Source organism: Cottoperca gobio, chromosome 10 (assembly GCF_900634415.1).
Source record: "Cottoperca gobio chromosome 10, fCotGob3.1, whole genome shotgun sequence".
In the NCBI taxonomy this organism is placed as follows: Eukaryota; Metazoa; Chordata; class Actinopteri; order Perciformes; family Bovichtidae; genus Cottoperca; species Cottoperca gobio.
Genome location: NC_041364.1, coordinates 19,779,063 through 19,797,475, shown reverse-complemented (window position 1 = coordinate 19,797,475; position 18,413 = coordinate 19,779,063). Strand labels below are relative to the sequence as shown.

General features: G+C 43.2%; 1 protein-coding gene across 1 annotated transcript in view; it reads right to left on the bottom strand.

Annotated features, from left to right (window-relative positions):
* The window catches only part of cab39l1 (calcium binding protein 39, like 1), a 6,812-nt gene extending 832 nt beyond the window's left edge, over positions 1 to 5,980 (bottom strand). The window contains exons 1-9 of the mRNA XM_029441568.1: positions 5,533 to 5,980; positions 4,825 to 4,972; positions 4,568 to 4,732; positions 4,250 to 4,368; positions 3,295 to 3,463; positions 3,154 to 3,213; positions 3,006 to 3,071; positions 2,726 to 2,869; positions 1 to 2,541 (exon numbers count right to left, since the gene is read on the bottom strand). The exon at positions 1 to 2,541 is cut by the window's left edge and continues 832 nt beyond it. Of these exons, the coding sequence (XP_029297428.1) occupies positions 2,350 to 2,541; positions 2,726 to 2,869; positions 3,006 to 3,071; positions 3,154 to 3,213; positions 3,295 to 3,463; positions 4,250 to 4,368; positions 4,568 to 4,732; positions 4,825 to 4,941 (1,032 nt within the window). The 5' untranslated portion in view covers positions 4,942 to 4,972; positions 5,533 to 5,980 and the 3' untranslated portion in view covers positions 1 to 2,349. The remainder of the gene's footprint in view (positions 2,542 to 2,725; positions 2,870 to 3,005; positions 3,072 to 3,153; positions 3,214 to 3,294; positions 3,464 to 4,249; positions 4,369 to 4,567; positions 4,733 to 4,824; positions 4,973 to 5,532) is intronic.
* Between the last annotated feature and the right edge of the window lie 12,433 nt (positions 5,981 to 18,413).

The following is an 18,413-nucleotide window of genomic DNA, read 5'->3' as shown; positions in this document are numbered from 1 at the left end:
TATCTGGTGCAGAGTACCAAATAGTGATTTATTTTAAAAGCTAATTAAGCACAACTGAGTGTAGTCTATTAAAATATATATTTACACTCACAGGATCCCATTAAAGCATAATGCAGTTGGTGATGAAGCTACACTACACTAGATGTGGATCTGAGAAATTAACTAGTAATGCATTTGGGACTTGAAATGTACATTTTTACCCTTTTCATATCGACTTTGGTTTAAAAAGGTCTGGAATTTTTACATAATCATTACGATCCATTAAATGTCTTTAAATAAGGCAACGTTCATTACAAGGTACCGCACTGCAATTCATTATGAATTAACGTTTGTGCGGCACCACCCAATGAAATATTTAAGTTTAAAAATCTAGCTTTCCATTGTGAAAACCAGGTCGCAGTCCCTGTTCAAGTTTGAACATATACATCAAGTTTAGGCATGCATACAAACCACTGCTGTGTATTTTAAACTGTCAAATAAAATATCCTGTCTAGGAAGGAAAGGAAAGAGAACACAGCATCTGCAAACTCAAATCCCATGAGGTATATACTAGAAGACTGTGCACACAGACAACATATTGCTTGAAATCCCCAATGTGCCATTTTAGGGACAATGGCGGAAGTAAGGCAATTATTTTAACAGAAGTCTTTTTTTTAAAGAAATATAACTAATCAGTGATGCACGTGAGGAACTCAATAAATTCAGTGCTCGTCATCCAAAACAAAAGTTGTTTTAAAAGTGCATGTGGTTATTTTGACAATGTGTTGACATCTGATAGGACGACGTGCTTTCTGGTGCATCACAGGCATTTTACAGTGTATTCTATTAAAATGTATTATTACAATCAGATCGGAAAAGAAGACATGAACATGAAATTTAAAAAAGGTCTGCCACCCTGTTTTTCTTTGGTGTTAAAGTAACTAACTGTATGGATGGGAGTTGTTTTTTTTATACATACAATAGAGGCGATATAGTTAGTTTTAGCAAAGTATTCCAGTCAAATGAAAACTTGATGAAGGAACTTCTTCAGGAAAAAGCCATTCCTGGTGAAAGTTAGAACGAAGTCTCTTCGGCATGTCCACTAATTTTAAATAACACATCACGCCCTCTCTGGGAACCATCACCTTATCGTGGTGGAGAGGTTTGTGTGTCCCTATGGATGGATGGACATCACGCCCTCATATGAGTATAACAGATTTACAGTGTAACATACTTATGATGCATGTCCATAGGCAACACCTCCTTGTAAACTGCAATATTATGTCTTGTGTTTATGCTGTAAAGGAGAAATGCCAAACATGGCATACATCACGTTGTTTTAAACCCCATGAATTATAATTTAAGTCATGTGTTTTTAAATGAATCCTTTGCATCTGTGCTGAGTATGTGTGGATGAGATGCTCCTAGTGAGATCAATTGGTATATTCTGGCTGTCCGTGTTAGCATTGAATGGCTGGCTGCGACCCTGCAGCATTATCTGATGCCTTGTTTCTATTTCAGTCATGTAAGCCTTGCTGAGCACAGCCTAAAAAAAGAGAAAAGAAAAGAAAAATCGCAGCACAATTAATTGATTCGCTATGGTTTTGATTTCCTCTTCCTGTGCCAGCTAATGCATTGGCAAGCACAGCACTGCAGGATCATCTCTGACCTCTGTAACCTCACACATGCAACCAAAAGGCCTATTATCTACACATTAATCACCAAAAATTACTATGTGCTGACCTGGCCTATAATGATCCATGTGTCACTCTGTCAAAGCCGTATTTCTAAAGATCATTAAAGTCCCTGTACAACACAACAGCTGACAATAAGGCAATAAACCAAACCTATGCAATTAGTTAGACTAAATGTTCAGAGAGAAGGGTTACTGTAGGTTTTAAACTGTTTACCATGAAGATACATTAGAAAAATAATATATTTACTTCTCAATCTCTAAAATATAGACACGTTTCTGAGAAAGACTTTCAAGAACACACATTGGCTGTGAATGGGGTGACATTTTTTTGTCGTTCTACGGTCTCTGCCAGCAACAATGTATGTGGAAGGGTAACAGTTTAAGGTCCAACATTACAAGAACAGACTAAATGTATTTCATTATCACTAAAGAAGAAGCACTATGGTTTAAATAACAGTTCTTGGCCCACTCAGGTTGTTGGATGGAAAATCACCTCCACATCCAAACTAAAAAAAATAAACAGAAAGTGAAGGAAGTAATCTTTACTTTTTTTCCTATATTTTGTAGTTAATATTAAATTTAATGAAGCATGTCTTTTAGACTCTCTTAGCCTTCCGCAGCTCCAGCCACCACCTACACATCTACCACCTGATGGAGCGCTCGTCCCCACCGCCTTAAGCTTCCTCCGGTGCTGCGGGCCTCTTCAGGTCCCGGATCTGCTTAATCAGATAGTTCTTCTCATCGCAGAACTGCTCGTCCTCTGACCGGTCAGTCTGGAAGTGGCTCAGGAACTCCACGAGTTTGGTCTGGTTCTTCAGCAGGATGTCCAGCACGGGCTGAGTCTTGTTGGGGTTTGCAACAAATACCTTTTAAAAAAGGAGAGCGAGATAATGTGATTGAAAATGAGATCCAAACTTCTCTTAAAAACACCACTTTCAAGATTGTCCAAACCTACTTCGACAGCATTTTCCTTGCGGAAATATTCGTAGTATTTCACAGTAAATCTAGATTAATAAAGAGTAAACTGTTGACGCATGTTTATGTGCCCACCTTGAACACATGGAACGCTTCAAACTGGATGTTTCGGCTGTTGTCTCTAAGCAAGTTCATCATCAGCTTCAAGTTCTCCGCCCGACTGATGTATTTTGTCATAACAGTGAAGTTGTGCCTATCCAGGAGAAGTTCCCCAAGGAGCTGAAAAATATTATACAATTAAAATAATGTAATTATCATGGAAACCTTATTAAAAGGCAATAAACAATCAACTGAAGTAATGTCAGTTAGACTTGAATCTGAAGCTCAAATAAAGACAGAGCAGTGGAGCTCTTACCTTCAAAGACTGTCGTTTGGTGACGTAGTTCTCAGAATGCAGGAGCTTCTCGTATTCTGTAAACACCTGATAGACATTTTACAAATATATTAGGCACGGCACGGGCATTCTTTGAATTAAAGATCAAAATCCCCGCTCAAAAGCTCACCCTGTCGTAATTGTTCTCGAGGAAATCCGCACACATAATCTTGTGTCTTGTGAGGAGATCCTGAGAGGGAACAGAAGAAAGAGATAAGATATAAGAACAGTTGGTATGAAAATGCTAGAAACAGAAGGTATGGCAGTGTACCTTGAATGAGGCAAAAGCATCTGAGGCAATGTCAAAGGTTGAGAGCTCAACGTAACGGAAGAAGCAGTAGAAGTCTTCAGAGAAGAGCACTGTCCGTGCCAGAGGCTCGTGTCGCAGGCACTCTCTCAGCATCATTCCGCAGTTCAGAGCCACTTCTGCACTCTCATATCTGTGCAGGTTAATACATGTCAGGCAAAGGTCAAGTCCATTACATCATTAGCATTCAATACAGTTAGAAAACAAACACTGTAAATGTAATACAAACAGAAAATAATTAAAGTCACTTAAAGGGAATTCCACCCTAAACACTGTTAATGAAGCATTACATTTGAATTTGTACTGATGAAAAATACACTTCTAGGCCTCATTTTCTATGGTAAGGTATTTCTGATGCGTCTGAAAATAGCTGGCCAAATGTAGACAGTTCACCATGCAGCTAAAAGGGAATCTATTAGCAGAAGAATCATCTTACACATCAATGTTAAATGTCAGGTTTTGATGTCCATCTCTGATCAATCAAACTGGATGTTCCTCTTTAGAGACATTTTGGAACAAAGTTCAAATACAGCACCCTCAATCAACCATTATACAATGCAGCCGTAATACATGCTCTTCAAATAGGCGGGATGACTCAGTTTCTTTAGAGCTGTAAACGCAGCACTACTATCACTCTCTTCATCAACGTTACCCACAGGTGAATGCAACAAGTTCACGCTCGTTCCTCTGGGAGTTGTCGAAACACATACTGGGTAATGTTGAAAATCACAAGGCATGTTGAGGTAAAGTGACTTAACAAAACACTCTTTAAAAAAGGTACCTCAAAGTAAATATTAGTTACAGTTTAAGATTATTTTAGGTAGTACTTGCCTTGCATATAACTGTATATATAAAAAAGGCACTCACATTAAACATGTATCAAATATTGAGTTCCTGCAGCCTGATAAGATCAACTTACCCTTTCAGAAGCATGAAGAGGATCTGTTGTTGCGTAGAGATGTATTCTACCGTGGGTGTACGGGTGCCAATCTGACGTCTCACAATATTGCTGAACAAATGAACCACATCCTTCTTCCCCTGTAAAAAACAAAAAAAGCACTCCGAGAGATGAATGGCTGACTGGGTGCTGATGATATGCAAAGACATTTTTGCTTTGGGCATCGATGTTCAAATCAGGCATACAGTGGGTGGGCCGCTGACCATTTGGTATCGGCAAAAAGGGATCAATACTTTTCACACATATAAAGTCGTTGCAGAAATAAGTACTTTTCCCCACCTCAAAATCAATCCTCTGCAGGTTTGCAATGAGAGCAATGAGGAGGTTGGTGTTGTACAGCTCCTGAGCAAGCTGAGCCACTGCTTCGGTTTGAGGCTCCTTGTCACCCGTTCCGCTCAGTACCTCCTTCAGTGAAGCCAGGTTTTTGGACACCTCCTCTGCGACCTTGGTTATGGAAAGATAGTTAATGACTAAGACTATCAGTTGGTTTTAAGAACAAGACACTAATTGCAAATATGAGACAGTCCATTGCCGACCTTTTCACACTTTTTGCTGTCCCCAGCATCCATCTTTTCCATGTATGCCACATTCTCCTTCAAACTCCTCACTATATCAGCTGGACTCTTCTGAGACTTCCCAAAAGGAAAAGGCATGACTGAAGACTGGCGATCCAAGCCCAGATGTCTGATGAAATAAAACACCGTTTCAAATAACTATGATATGCTTTTAAAGCAATTCAACTTCCTGTACCTCTTTGCATGAGGAAATGGCTGAAAAGCTCTCACCTGAAAAAGCAACGATACAGCTTTAGTTATACTGTCTGACCGAAAATCGACACTCAAAAGTAAAACCATTAAGTTGGAGTGTTAAAGACCATGACAGCACACACAGCTAGCTAACATTGCTAACCTTACATTACTTATCAAAGATAATGCGGGTAGATTAGCGCTTAAGTAACACTTACACGATGTGTTTTCCCTTGGTTATTAGTTTCTCTATAAGTTAACATTTGCCCAGTCTGAATAAAACGCGAACTTTCTAACTGAAACGAGGATAAAACGGGGAATAAGACGGCAACAATGTCAACGTTACAGCAATGTTCAGCAGCAAAGTTGAGCTAGCTTGTGACCTAGTTAGCTGTAGCGAGAAACTAGCAACCTGGCGTCAGTACGTGGACAGCGAGTACCGTGGAAAACACACATAACACACTGCTCAAATATTCAGTTTAGGGTGTCAAGACTCACCGAGTGAACTGTAGTTTTGAAGCTGAAGGAGGTTCGGTGGCTAAAGGTTAGCTAGAAGGCTAGCAAGTTGTCCCCACTTTTTTTCCACTGTAACGCTACTTTGAACCGTCTGTAACGTTATATGAGATCTGTGGCTGTAGCTATCTAACGTGTACTAACTGTAGCTACAAGTTGCTCAAACGGACGACCTTCATAGCTGTGATATTTCATATAAATCTCCACTCGTGACCGCCTGTCACCTAACTTGCTAGGTTAGCTGCCTAGTTGTAAAGAGAGAGTTGCTGTGCTGGCCTGTCTGACAACTTCATTTCCCTGTTCTCTTCTGTTGAAACTCTCGTCCTCTCCTCATCCCGGGGACACTGGGCGGGTATGTTTTGCTTTACGAAATGACTGCCACCAATGTTGGCCAATCACATTGACCAAAGCGAGGACGTGGAAATCCCTCTTCGTTGTAGGTGCGCATGTTTCAGGGATCGCACATTTTGTGTGGGTGGACAGATTAAAGAATACACTGGAAGCCCCTTCTGCCGGACTGCCCTGTAACAGTAACTGAGTGCACCTAAATTCTCGAGAAAAGATAAGGCAAAGAAAATTAGTTTAGAAATATTTAGGTTTTGAGACTGATGTGTATGCATTTAACTTTTGTAAAAACTATAATAACTATTAGCATTAGTAGACATTTTCCTTATCAAGTCCTCAACAAGCAATCCAGCATATTCTGCGATGAAAAAACATTCTTCAAGAATATTCAATATCCAATTTATTTATTTTATGACAAAAAAGATGAGGGTGTTATTTTTATTATAATTAAACTGTAATCTTAACTTTTAATCCAACATAAATATATTATTAGGTTAAACAATTGGGATAGATAGATAGATAGATAGATAGATAGATAGATAGATAGATAGATAGATAGATAGATAGATAGATAGATAGATAGATAGATAGATAGAGAGATAGAGAGAGATTTTTTGATTTTTCAAAAACACTTTATTTACATATTCTTAAAACAAACAGTTTACCGGTACTCATAAAGTGTAACGAAAAATCATATTATCATATCAAAAAATATACATTTATAAATAACAACTCTATAAATATATAAACATTATCCAATAAAAACCTGTGCAAAGTGTAAACATTCATTGTTCACAGTGCAGATAATATTTTTAAAACACCAACGTTCTTTAAAAGTGTCGAGATCCCCGGTATGTTTGTGAAACCTAAAATCGAGCCAGAGTCTTGCCCTGATATTGCACAGCCACACTGTCTTGGCCTCCTGCCCCTCTCTGTTCTCAACTCTGTTTTTCCTGCTAATGTATATGGCCATTTTTGCCTCTCCTGAGAGGAAATTTAGGAGCTGCCACTTTTCTTTGTTGTCTTTTTTGTAGGCAGCTCCCATGATAAAAACACTCTCGGTAAAAACTACGTTAAAAAGACTAAAAACCAATGTTAAAAGAGAGAAGAACTCTGTGAGTCTCTTACACTCAGTAAAAACATGGAATACATGTCTCACGTAAGGTTGCAGAAAGGGCATTTGTTAAAAACAGCGGGATTAATAACGGCGATAAAAGCGTTACAAGCGACGGCACCATGTAAAATCCTCCACTGGAGGTCGGCTGTCCGCTTTTTGAGGGGAGGTTTGTAAAAAGACCCCCACTGTGGGCTTGGTCCACTTCCTGAACCCAGTCTGTTGCTCCACACAGTGGAGGGTCTGCTGCACAGGCCTTTCTTGTGGATGCTTTTGACACAGTTCATATATAGAGTCTTTTTGTCGGCTCTGTGCAGCGTCAGTCCTGCCGGGTTAATGACCTTGAGCAGGGGACCGGTCAGTTCTCCCAGCCCTGGGCTCAGGTTGATCTCTGGAAAAGGGTCTGCTGGGTCTGGAGAAGCCTTCCCGTCACTGTAGTCTTTTATTATTCTCTTCTCCTTCCCCGATAGCCTCTGGCTCCACAGCTCCAGAATCCTCTCAGCCACTCGAACGGAGGTCAGACCCAGCAGCAAGCCCAGGGCTCGGGCATCACTCAGCGCCGGCCCCACTGCATCCACCAGTTGCTGCAGGCACAGGGTTCTGGACCTGCAGAGCGCCACCATCAGGCTGGGTGTGCTGCTGCTGCTGACGTCCAGCCTGGCTCTGTAAATTAAAGGCTCCTTCAACAACCAGTGCAGAGAGTCCGACATTGGACACCTTTTATGATTAAAAAGGGCCCAAGACTTAAAAACACCCTGATAAAATGGAGGCAGCCCATTTAACTTTAAAAAATTAGAATCAGTTAAAAACAGAGCAGCATCCAGCCCCAGGTTATTTACACGTCTGAGAATGCAGCTGGTCACATCTCTCCACACCAAATCAGCCGGGCCGGTAAGATATTTTTGTAAAAACTGAAGTCTAAAAGTGGCTGTTCGGCTGGCCAGGTGGACAAGGCCCTGTCCCCCCTCCTCTCTGGATAAAAACAGCACCCCCTGTGGCACCCAGTGTAGACCATCCCAAAAAAAATCTACCATTTCTTTCTGCAGTTTTGCTAAAAGGCCAGAGGGAGGGTCTACACAGGTCAGACGGTGCCACAATTGGGATGCTACAAGGTTGTTTAAAACCAAAACCCTACCTTTAAAAGACATCTGAGGGAGCAGCCACTTGCACTTGGAAAGCTTTCCCTGAATCTTTTCTGTGACGTTCTCCCAGTTCTTCTGGACAATAATTTCTTTTCCTACAAATACTCCGAGATATTTCAGGCCGTCAGTTCTCCTGAACCCAAACTTCTCCATTACTTTCCAGAGGAAGTTGTGCTCAACGCGGTCAAAAGCCTTTTCCTGGTCTAGAGAAATCAGACCAGTATCAAAGCCCAATGAGCTGGAGACCTCCAAAACATCTCGAATTAGGTAGACATTGTCTACCATGGACCTGCCGGGCACACAGTAGGTCTGGTCCCGGTGGATGACCTGCTCCATAGCCCCCCCCAGCCTGGTGGCCAGAGCCTTGGACAGAAGCTTGTAATCCACACACAGCAAAGACACAGGGCGCCAGTTTCCGATGTCCTGCAGGTTTCCTTTCTTGGGCAGGAGCGTTATCACGGCCCTGCGGCAGGACATCGGCATGGAACCAGAGGCCAGACTCTCGTTAAAAACATCTAAAAGATCTGTTGCTAAAATGTCCCAATATGCTTTAAAAAACTCAACAGTGAGGCCGTCGATGCCGGGAGCCCGCCGTCCTTGCATTTTTTGCAGAGCAGCCTGTAGCTCCCGTGTGGTCAACGGCCCCTCCAGCTGTGAGTTGGTTTGCTCTGCTACCTGAGGTAGTCCCCCTAAAAACCCCTCTAAAAACGTTTCCTCCCCCTCGTACTCACTCGAGTATAGGGAGGAATAAAAACTCACAGCCCGTGTTCTGATCTGGCTTGGTTCCGTTATCTCTTGCCCTGTGACAGAGCAGTGAGTGGATTACCCTCTTCTGTCCGTTCTTCTTCTCCAGGCCGAAGAAGAAACTGGATGGAGCATCCATTTCGGTGGCGTTTTGGAACCGGGACCGGACCAGTGCGCCCTGGACTTTAACGTCTAGCAGGTCGGCTAATGCCATTTTTTTTACTTTGAGGATTTCAATATATCCTCGATCTCCTGTGGACTCACTTATTTGTTCTAGTTCCACTATATCACCCTCCAGGTCTTTCATAGATCTGGTGATGTCATGTGTGACATTGAGGGTGTGCTGCTGACAAAGCATTTTAATTTCAGTCTTACCATGGTCCCACCACTGCCTAAGACTGTTAAAATCTCTCTTCCTTTGCCTAAAAACACTCCAGAAATAAATAAAAGCTTCTCTAAAATTTTTATCAAATGTTAAAACTGAGTTAAAGTGCCAGTATGCGCTTCTTGGCAACACATTTCTAATAAAAACATTACATAAAAGCAAAGAGTGATCTGTAAAACCAACAGGTATAATATTACAGATTTTAAAAATGTTAAAATGATGTTTAAAACAATAAATACGATCTAACCTGGCAGAGGAAATCCTATTCCCTCTGCAGTGGGACCATGTGTATTGTTTAGCCTCTGCGTTCATCCTCCTCCATACATCCACCAGACCATGAGAGCGGACCAGCTGCCTCAGAACATGCTGGGACGCTGGATGCGGCTCTGCGTGGTTCCGATCTAAAAAGCATTTTCTGTACAGTTAAAATCCCCCCCCAAGAATAAAAAATCCTCCGAGGCACAGCTATTTAAAACATCATTAATTTTTTGTAAAAACAACTTCCTCTCTGCACCGATTGTTGGGGCATACACATTTATAAAAACAGCATTAAAAAGGTCAAACCGGGCTTTTACTAAAAGCAACCTCCCCTCGATAAAATGCTCGACCTCCAGTGAGACTGGAGTAAAAGATTTGGAGAAGAGGAAGCCCACTCCTCCACTAAGAGATGTGTTGTGGCTTAAAATGACTTCCCCTTCCCACTCCCTCCTCCAGTCTATCTCGTTAGAGCCGTCGCTGTGCGTCTCCTGTAAAAAAAGGACATCAATGTGTTTTAATTTTGCAGTTTCATAAATTTGTGTCCTTTTTTTAAAAACTCTGGCTCCGTTCACATTTAAAACACCCACTTTAAAAGTATCCATGGCTGACATGTTAAAATAAGAAAAAATAAAAACAAATAAATTAATTAAGACCCCCATCATCACTGTTTATTTGTTTTTTTACTTTAAGCACCAGTTTTTTTAATCTATAAACCTCCTGCTCAATGAGGCCAGACTCTTTTTGGCTCATATGGAATCTGCTTGAGCTAATAAAAACGAGTAAATCCGGAAAATAATCCTCCACTTTTACTCCGTGTTGGTTTTTTGTGTGTTGGAGGAAAACTTTCAACATTTCAACTGAGTACATTTTTGTTTTCTGGCTGTTGGTCAGAGTAAAACCAGGGATGTCGCTGCTGTCTGACACACACTCCTCTTCACTAGCACTGTCTTCTGCCTGTCCCTGCTTCCTGCCTGTCTGTCCTTCCTCCCCGACTTTACTATTCTTGGCATCACTGGATGCACTCTGACTTTTCTTTTTCCGTTTTGTGGCAGGTTTTGTTTTTTTAACCTCTTCCTCCATCTCTGCCTCTTCTACCTGCTCACTCCACGGAACCTGTATTTTTTCTGTCCTCTCTCCTTCTACACCACCCATTTCCTCAACTACATCGCCCGCTTCCTTTTCCTCTTCTGTCCTTACCTCACTCACCTCCTCTGCCTCACTTGCCTCCTTTACCTCTCCTACTCCTACTACACTCACCTCCTCTGCATCCCCCCCCCTCTTTTGCTACATCACTTACCTCCTTTAAATCTTCTACTCTCATCTCACCAACCTCCTCTGTACCACCTACCTCTTCCCCACCACCCATCTCTTCTACAGCACCTATCTCCTCTACCTCTTCTCCTCCCATACCACCTGACACCCCCTGCACTTCCTCTCCCTGTTTTTTTTTGTTTTTTTTCCCCATTTTTTTCCACCACACCAAGTGAATTAACACCACCTGTCCCGTGTACAAAGCTGGACACAGCAGCTGCGCGTCCTGGCGCGGTGCGTGGAGCGGCCACCGGCCGCCCCAGCGGAGAGCCCTCCTCCGAAGCCGCGGCTTCTCCCGGCGAAGAGCCCCCCGCCGGGGGAGCGGCAGCCGCTCCTCCAGGATCCGGCGGAGCTGGACCCCCGCGCTTCGGACAGGCTCTCGCGGTGTGTCCCTCCTCCCCGCAACCAAAACATTTCATGACCGATGAAGTTGCAAATAACACGTATTCATAATCATCTACTTTAACGTGGAAGCGGAGGTTGAGCTGCCATGTCCGACCTTGTCTCCCACAGCTAACCCGATCTCCTCAACGCTACACGGGAAGCCGGCTGATATTTTGATCCCGTGCTTCCTCGTTAGCTTGGTGTAGTCTCCATTTGCCATGACGTCAGACGCCGGCCGGCAGGACACCGGCAGGAGAAAAACACCCAAAAGCACCCCGACTATCCACCCAAACGCACCAAAAAGTAAACTAAATCAAGCTGTCACCAATGAACTAAGTTAAATCAAAACCCATTATTAAGTAAAGAAAGAAAAAGAAAGTATCGAATTAGCACCTGCTCAGCGTCTCACTCACACAACCAAACTCCCAGCATGCACCGAGAGAGATAGATAGATAGAGAGAGATAGAGATAGAGATAGAGATAGAGATAGAGATAGAGAGAGAGAGATAGATAGATAGATAGATAGATAGATAGATAGATAGATAGATAGATAGATAGAGATAGAGAGAGAGAGAGAGAGATAGAGAGATAGAGAGATTTTTTGATTTTTCAAAAACACTTTATTTACATATTCTTAAAACAAACAGTTTACTCATAAAGTGTAACGAAAAATCATATTATCATATCAAAAAATATATATTTATAAATAACTCTATAAATATATAAAAATTATCCAATAAAAACCTGTGTAAAGTGTAAACATTCATTGTTCACAGTGCAGATAATATTTTTAAAACACCAACGTTTTTTAAAAGTGTCGAGATCCCCGGTATGTTTGTGAAACCTAAAATCGAGCCAGAGTCTTGCCCTGATATTGCAGAGCCACACTGTCTTGGCCTCCTGCCCCTCTCTGTTCTCAACTCTGTTTTTTCTGCTGATGTAGATCGCCATTTTTGCCTCTCCCGAGAGGAAATTTAGGAGCTGCCACTTTTCTTTGTTGTCTTTTTTGTAGGCAACTCCCATGATAAAAACACTCTCGGTAAAAACTACGTTAAAAAGACTAAAAACCAATGTTAAAAAAGCGAAGAACTCTGTGAGTCTCTTACACTCAGTAAAAACATGGAATACAGTCTCACGTAAGTTGCAGAAAGGGCATTTGTTAAAAACAGCAGGATTAATGGCGGAGATAAAAGCGTTACAAGCGACGGCACCATGTAAAATCCTCCACTGGAGGTCGGCTGTCCGCTTTTTGAGGGGAGGTTTGTAAAAAGACCCCCACTGTGGGCTTGGTCCACTTCCCAGTCTGTTACTCCACACAGTGGAGGGTCTGCTGCACAGGCCTTTCTTGTGGATGCTTTTTACACAGTTCATATATAGTCTTTTTGTCGGCTCTGTGCAGCGTCAGTCCTGCCGGGTTAGTGACCTTGAGCAGGGGACCGGTCAGTACTCCCAGCCCTGGGCTCAGGTTGATCTCTGGAAAAGGGTCTGCTGGGTCTGGAGAAACCTTCCCGTCACTGTAGTCTTTTATTATTCTCTTCTCCTTCCCCGATAGCCTCTGGCTCCACAGCTCCAGAATCCTCTCAGCCACTCGAGCGGAGGTCAGACCCAGCAGCAAGCCCAGGGCTCGGGCATCACTCAGCGCCGGCCCCACTGCATCCACCAGTTGCTGCAAGCACAGGGTTCTGGACCTGCAGAGCGCCACCATCAGGCTGGGTGTGCTGCTGCTGCTGACGTCCAGCCTGGCTCTGTAAATCAAAGGCTCCTTTAACAACCAGTGCAGAGAGTCCGACATTGGACACCTTTTATGATTAAAAAGGGCCCAAGACTTAAAAACACCCTGATAAAATGGAGGCAGCCCATTTAACTTTAAAAAATTAGAATCAGTTAAAAACAGAGCAGCATCCAGCCCCAGGTTATTTACACGTCTGAGAATGCAGCTGGTCACATCTCTCCACACCAAATCAGCCGGGCCGGTAAGATATTTTTGTAAAAACTGAAGTCTAAAAGTGGCTGTTCGGCTGGCCAGATGGACAAGGCCCTGTCCCCCCTCCTCTCTGGATAAAAACAGTACCCCCTGTGGCACCCAGTGTAGACCATCCCAAAAAAAATCTACCATTTCTTTCTGTAGTTTTGCTAAAAGGCCTGAGGGAGGGTCTACACAGGTCAGACGGTGCCACAGCTGGGATGCTACAAGGTTGTTTAAAACCAAAACCCTACCTTTAAAAGACATCTGAGGGAGCAGCCACTTGCACTTGGAAAGCTTTCCCTGAATCTTTTCTGTGACGTTCTCCCAGTTCTTCTGGACAATAATTTCTTTTCCTACAAACACGCCGAGATATTTCAGGCCGTCAGTTCTCCTGAACCCAAACTTCTCCATTACTTTCCAGAGGAAGTTGTGCTCAACGCGGTCAAAAGCCTTTTCCTGGTCTAGAGAAATCAGACCAGTATCAAAGCCCAATGAGCTGGAGACCTCCAAAACATCTCGAATTAGGTAGACATTGTCTACCATGGACCTGCCGGGCACACAGTAGGTCTGGTCCCGGTGGATGACCTGCTCCATAGCCCCCCCCAGCCTGGTGGCCAGAGCCTTGGACAGAAGCTTGTAATCCACACACAGCAAAGACACAGGGCGCCAGTTTCCGATGTCCTGCAGGTTTCCTTTCTTGGGCAGGAGCGTTATCACGGCCCTGCGGCAGGACATCGGCATGGAACCAGAGGCCAGACTCTCGTTAAAAACATCTAAAAGATCTGTTGCTAAAATGTCCCAATATGCTTTAAAAAACTCAACAGTGAGGCCGTCGATGCCGGGAGCCCGCCGTCCTTGCATTTTTTGCAGAGCAGCCTGTAGCTCCCGTGTGGTCAACGGCCCCTCCAGCTGTGAGTTGGTTTCCTCGGATACCCGAGGTAGTCCCCCTAAAAACCCCTCTAAAAACGTTTCCTCCCCCTCATACTCACTCGAGTATAGGGAGGAATAAAAACTCACAGCCTGTGTTCTGATCTGGCTTGGTTCCGTTATCTCTTGCCCTGTGACTGAGAGCAGTGAGTGGATTACCCTCTTCTGTCCGTTCTTCTTCTCCAGGCCGAAGAAGAAACTGGATGGAGCATCCATTTCGGTGGCGTTTTGGAACCGGGACCGGACCAGTGCGCCCTGGACTTTAAACTCTAGCAGGTCGGCTAATGCCATTTTTTTCACTTTGAGGATTTCAATATATCCTCGATCTCCTGTGGACTCACTTATTTGTTCTAGTTCCACTATATCACCCTCCAGGTCTTTCATAGATCTGGTGATGTCATGTGTGACATTGAGGGTGTGCTGCTGACAAAGCATTTTAATTTCAGTCTTACCATGGTCCCACCACTGCCTAAGACTGTTAAAATCACTCTTCCTCTGCCTAAAAACACTCCAGAAATAAATAAAAGCTTCTCTAAAATTTTTATCAAATGTTAAAACTGAGTTAAAGTGCCAGTATGCGCTTCTTGGCAACACATTTCTAATAAAAACATTACATAAAAGCAAAGAGTGATCTGTAAAACCAACAGGTATAATATTACAGATTTTAAAAATGTTAAAATGATGTTTAAAACAATAAATACGATCTAACCTGGCAGAGGAAATCCTATTTCCTCTGCAAGTGGGACCATGTGTATTGTTTAGCCTCTGCGTTCATCCTCCTCCATACATCCACCAGACCATGAGAGCGGACCAGCTGCCTCAGAACATGCTGGGACGCTGGATGCGGCTCTGCGTGGTTCCGATCTAAAAAAGCATTTTCTGTACAGTTAAAATCTCCCCCCAAGAATAAAAAATCCTCCGAGGCACAGCTATTTAAAACATCATTAATTTTTTGTAAAAACAACTTCCTCTCTGCACCGATTGTTGGGGCATACACATTTATAAAAACAGCATTAAAAAGGTCAAACCGGGCTTTTACTAAAAGCAACCTCCCCTCGATAAAATGCTCGACCTCCAGTGAGACTGGAGTAAAAGATTTGGAGAAAAGGAAGCCCACTCCTCCACTAAGAGATGTGTTGTGGCTTAAAATGACTTCCCCTTCCCACTCCCTCCTCCAGTCTATCTCGTTAGAGCCGTCGCTGTGCGTCTCTTGTAAAAAAAGGACATCAATGTGTTTTAATTTTGCAGTTTCATAAATGTGTGTCCTTTTTTTAAAAACTCTGGCTCCGTTCACATTTAAAACACCCACTTTAAAAGTATCCATGGCTGAGATGTTAAAATAAGAAAAATTAAAAACTAATTAATTAATTAAGACCCCCATCATCACTGTTTATTTGTTTTTTTTACTTTAAGCACAAGTTTTTTTTAATCTATAAACCTCCTGCTCAATGAGGCCAGACTCTTTTTGGCTCATATGAAATCTGGTTGAGCTAATAAAAACGAGTAAATCCGGGAAGTAATCCTCCACTTTTACTCCGTGTTGGTGTGTTGGAGGAAAACTTTCAACATTTCAACTGAGTACATTTTTGTTTTCTGGCTGTTGCTCAGAGTAAAACCAGGGATGTCGCTGCTGTCTGACACACACTCCTCTTCACTAAAACTGTCTTCTGCCTGTCCCTGCTTCCTGCCTGTCTGTCCTTCCTCCCCGACTTTACTATTCTTGGCATCACTGGATGCACTCTGACTTGTCTTTTTCCGTTTTGTGGCAGGTTTTTGTTTTTTAACCTCTTCCTCCATCTCTGCCTCTTCTACCTGCTCACTCCACGGAACCTGTATTTTTTCTGTCCTCTCTCCTTCTACACCACCCATTTCCTCAACTACATCGCCCGCTTCCTTTTCCTCTTCTGCTCTTACCTCACTCACCTCCTCTGCCTCACTTGCCTCCTTTGCCTCTTCTACTCTTACTTCACTCACCTCCTCTGCACTCCCCCCCTCTTTTGCTACCTCACTTACCTCCTTTAAATCTTCTACTCTCATCTCACCAACCTCCTCTGTACCACCTACCTCTTCCCCACCACCCATCTCTTCTACAGCACCTATCTCCTCTACCTCTTCTCCTCCCATACCACCTGACACCCCCTGCACTTCCTCTCCCTGTTTTTTTTGCCCATTTTTTTCCACCACACCAAGTGAATTAACACCACCTATCCCCTGTACAAAGCTGGACACAGCAGCTGCGCGTCCTGACGCGGTGCGTGGAGCGGCCACCGGCCGCCCCAGCGGAGAGCCCTCCTCCGAAGCCGCGGCCTCTCCCAGCGAAGAGCCCCCCGCCGGGGGAGCGGCAGCCGCTCCTCCAGGATCAGGCGGAGCTGGACCCCCGCGCTTCGGACAGGCTCTCGCGGTGTGTCCCTCCTCCCCGCAACCAAAACATTTCATAACCGATGAAGTTGCAAATAACACGTATTCATAATCATCTACCTTAACGTGGAAGCGGAGGTTGAGCTCCGCATCTCGGTTATTAAGTATCATATACAGCTGTCTTCGGTGAGACACTACGTGCTTCAGCAACTGAGATTTACATCCAGACAGAATCTTTTTTACCGGGGAAACAACTTTCCCGTGTCTGGATAGTTCTCTGCTGAGAAACTCATCGGTTATGAACGGAGGGACATTAGATATTACAACTTTGGTTGCGGGCAGAGTGAGTGGCATCACCTGCACAAACACTCCGCTCACCGTAATACCTGTCTCGATGACGCGGTGCACCCGCTCCACCTGGTCCAGGAAGATGACAACAGCCCCGTTCATCCGCGCCAGAGACTTCACACTGCCATGTCCGACCTTGTCTCCCACAGCTAACCCGATCTCCTCAACGCTACACGGGAAGCCGGCTGATATTTTGATCCCGTGCTTCCTCGTTAGCTTGGTATAGTCTCCATTTGCCATGACGTCAGACGCCGGCCGGCAGAACACCGGCAGGAGAAAAACACCCAAGAGCACCCCGACTATCCACCCAAACGCACCAAAAAGTAAACTAAATCAAACTGTCACCAATGAACTAAGTTAAATCAAAACCCATTATTAAATAAAGTAAGAAAAAGAAAGTATCGAATTAGCACCTGCTCAGCGTCTCACTCACACAACCAAACTCCCAGCATGCACCGAGAGAGAGAGAGAGAGAGAGAGATAGAGATATAGATAGATAGATAGATAGATAGATAGATAGATAGATAGATAGAGAGAGAGATATAGGTAGATAGATAGATAGAGAGAGAGAGAGAGAGAGATAGAGATAGAGAGAGATAGAGATAGAGATAGAGAGATAGATAGATAGATAGATAGATAGATAGATAGAGATAGATAGATAGAGAGAGAGAGAGATAGATAGAGCGAGAGAGAGAGAGAGAGATAGAGAGAGAGAGAGAGAGAGAGAGAGAGAGAGATAGAGAGCTGGGGAGAGAGAGAGAGAGAGAGAGATAGATAAAGAGAGAGAGATAGAGAGATAGATAGATAGAGAGAGAGAGAGAGATAGAGAGAGAGAGATAGAACAATTGCTCATGTTTAAGCTTTCTTGATCTCAACTCGAACGTTGTGATTTAAACTCGAACATTGTGATTTAAACTCGAACGTTGTGATTTAAACTTGAACGTTGTGATTTAAACTGACAGTATTGTCATAATGTCATGTAATTGCTGTTCTGATCCAGACTCTAAAGTCTATACTTACATAACATGCTAAACAGTCCAACCATATTGAACTTTTTTTGCTCTGCATGGTGCCGATATGATGCCCACATCATTACACATCTTTCACCATGCACCTTCCAACACTTGATGACACACATTGTAGGTTGAAATCACCCTGCAGCATTCTCAAAGATACAGTCAACCAATCCAGATGTTGTTGTTTTTTAAAGGGAAAGGCATCAGAAGATTTGTGCTCATTACTTCACATGATGCATCTCTGTCTCTGTTGTTATTTACACAAAACATGTATGTCTAAAAAAGACTCAACTCACAATAAAAGCCTTTCTGGAGTATAATAACATCCTTCAGCAGTTAAGCTTTACATCTGGTAGTGCAATAACAGCTGCTGACATTCCAGCTGTGTTGACTCACTTAGTAAAAAGCAACAATGTGCTGCACTCTTTGTACATCTGCCAAAGGCATTTGATACTATTGATCACAACATTTAGTGAAATAAGCTGTTTTTTATTGGTTTTGATGAATTGCCTTTCCAGCTGGTTCAAATGTATATCTTTCTGGTGGAGCTCAAACTGTTGTTGCCATG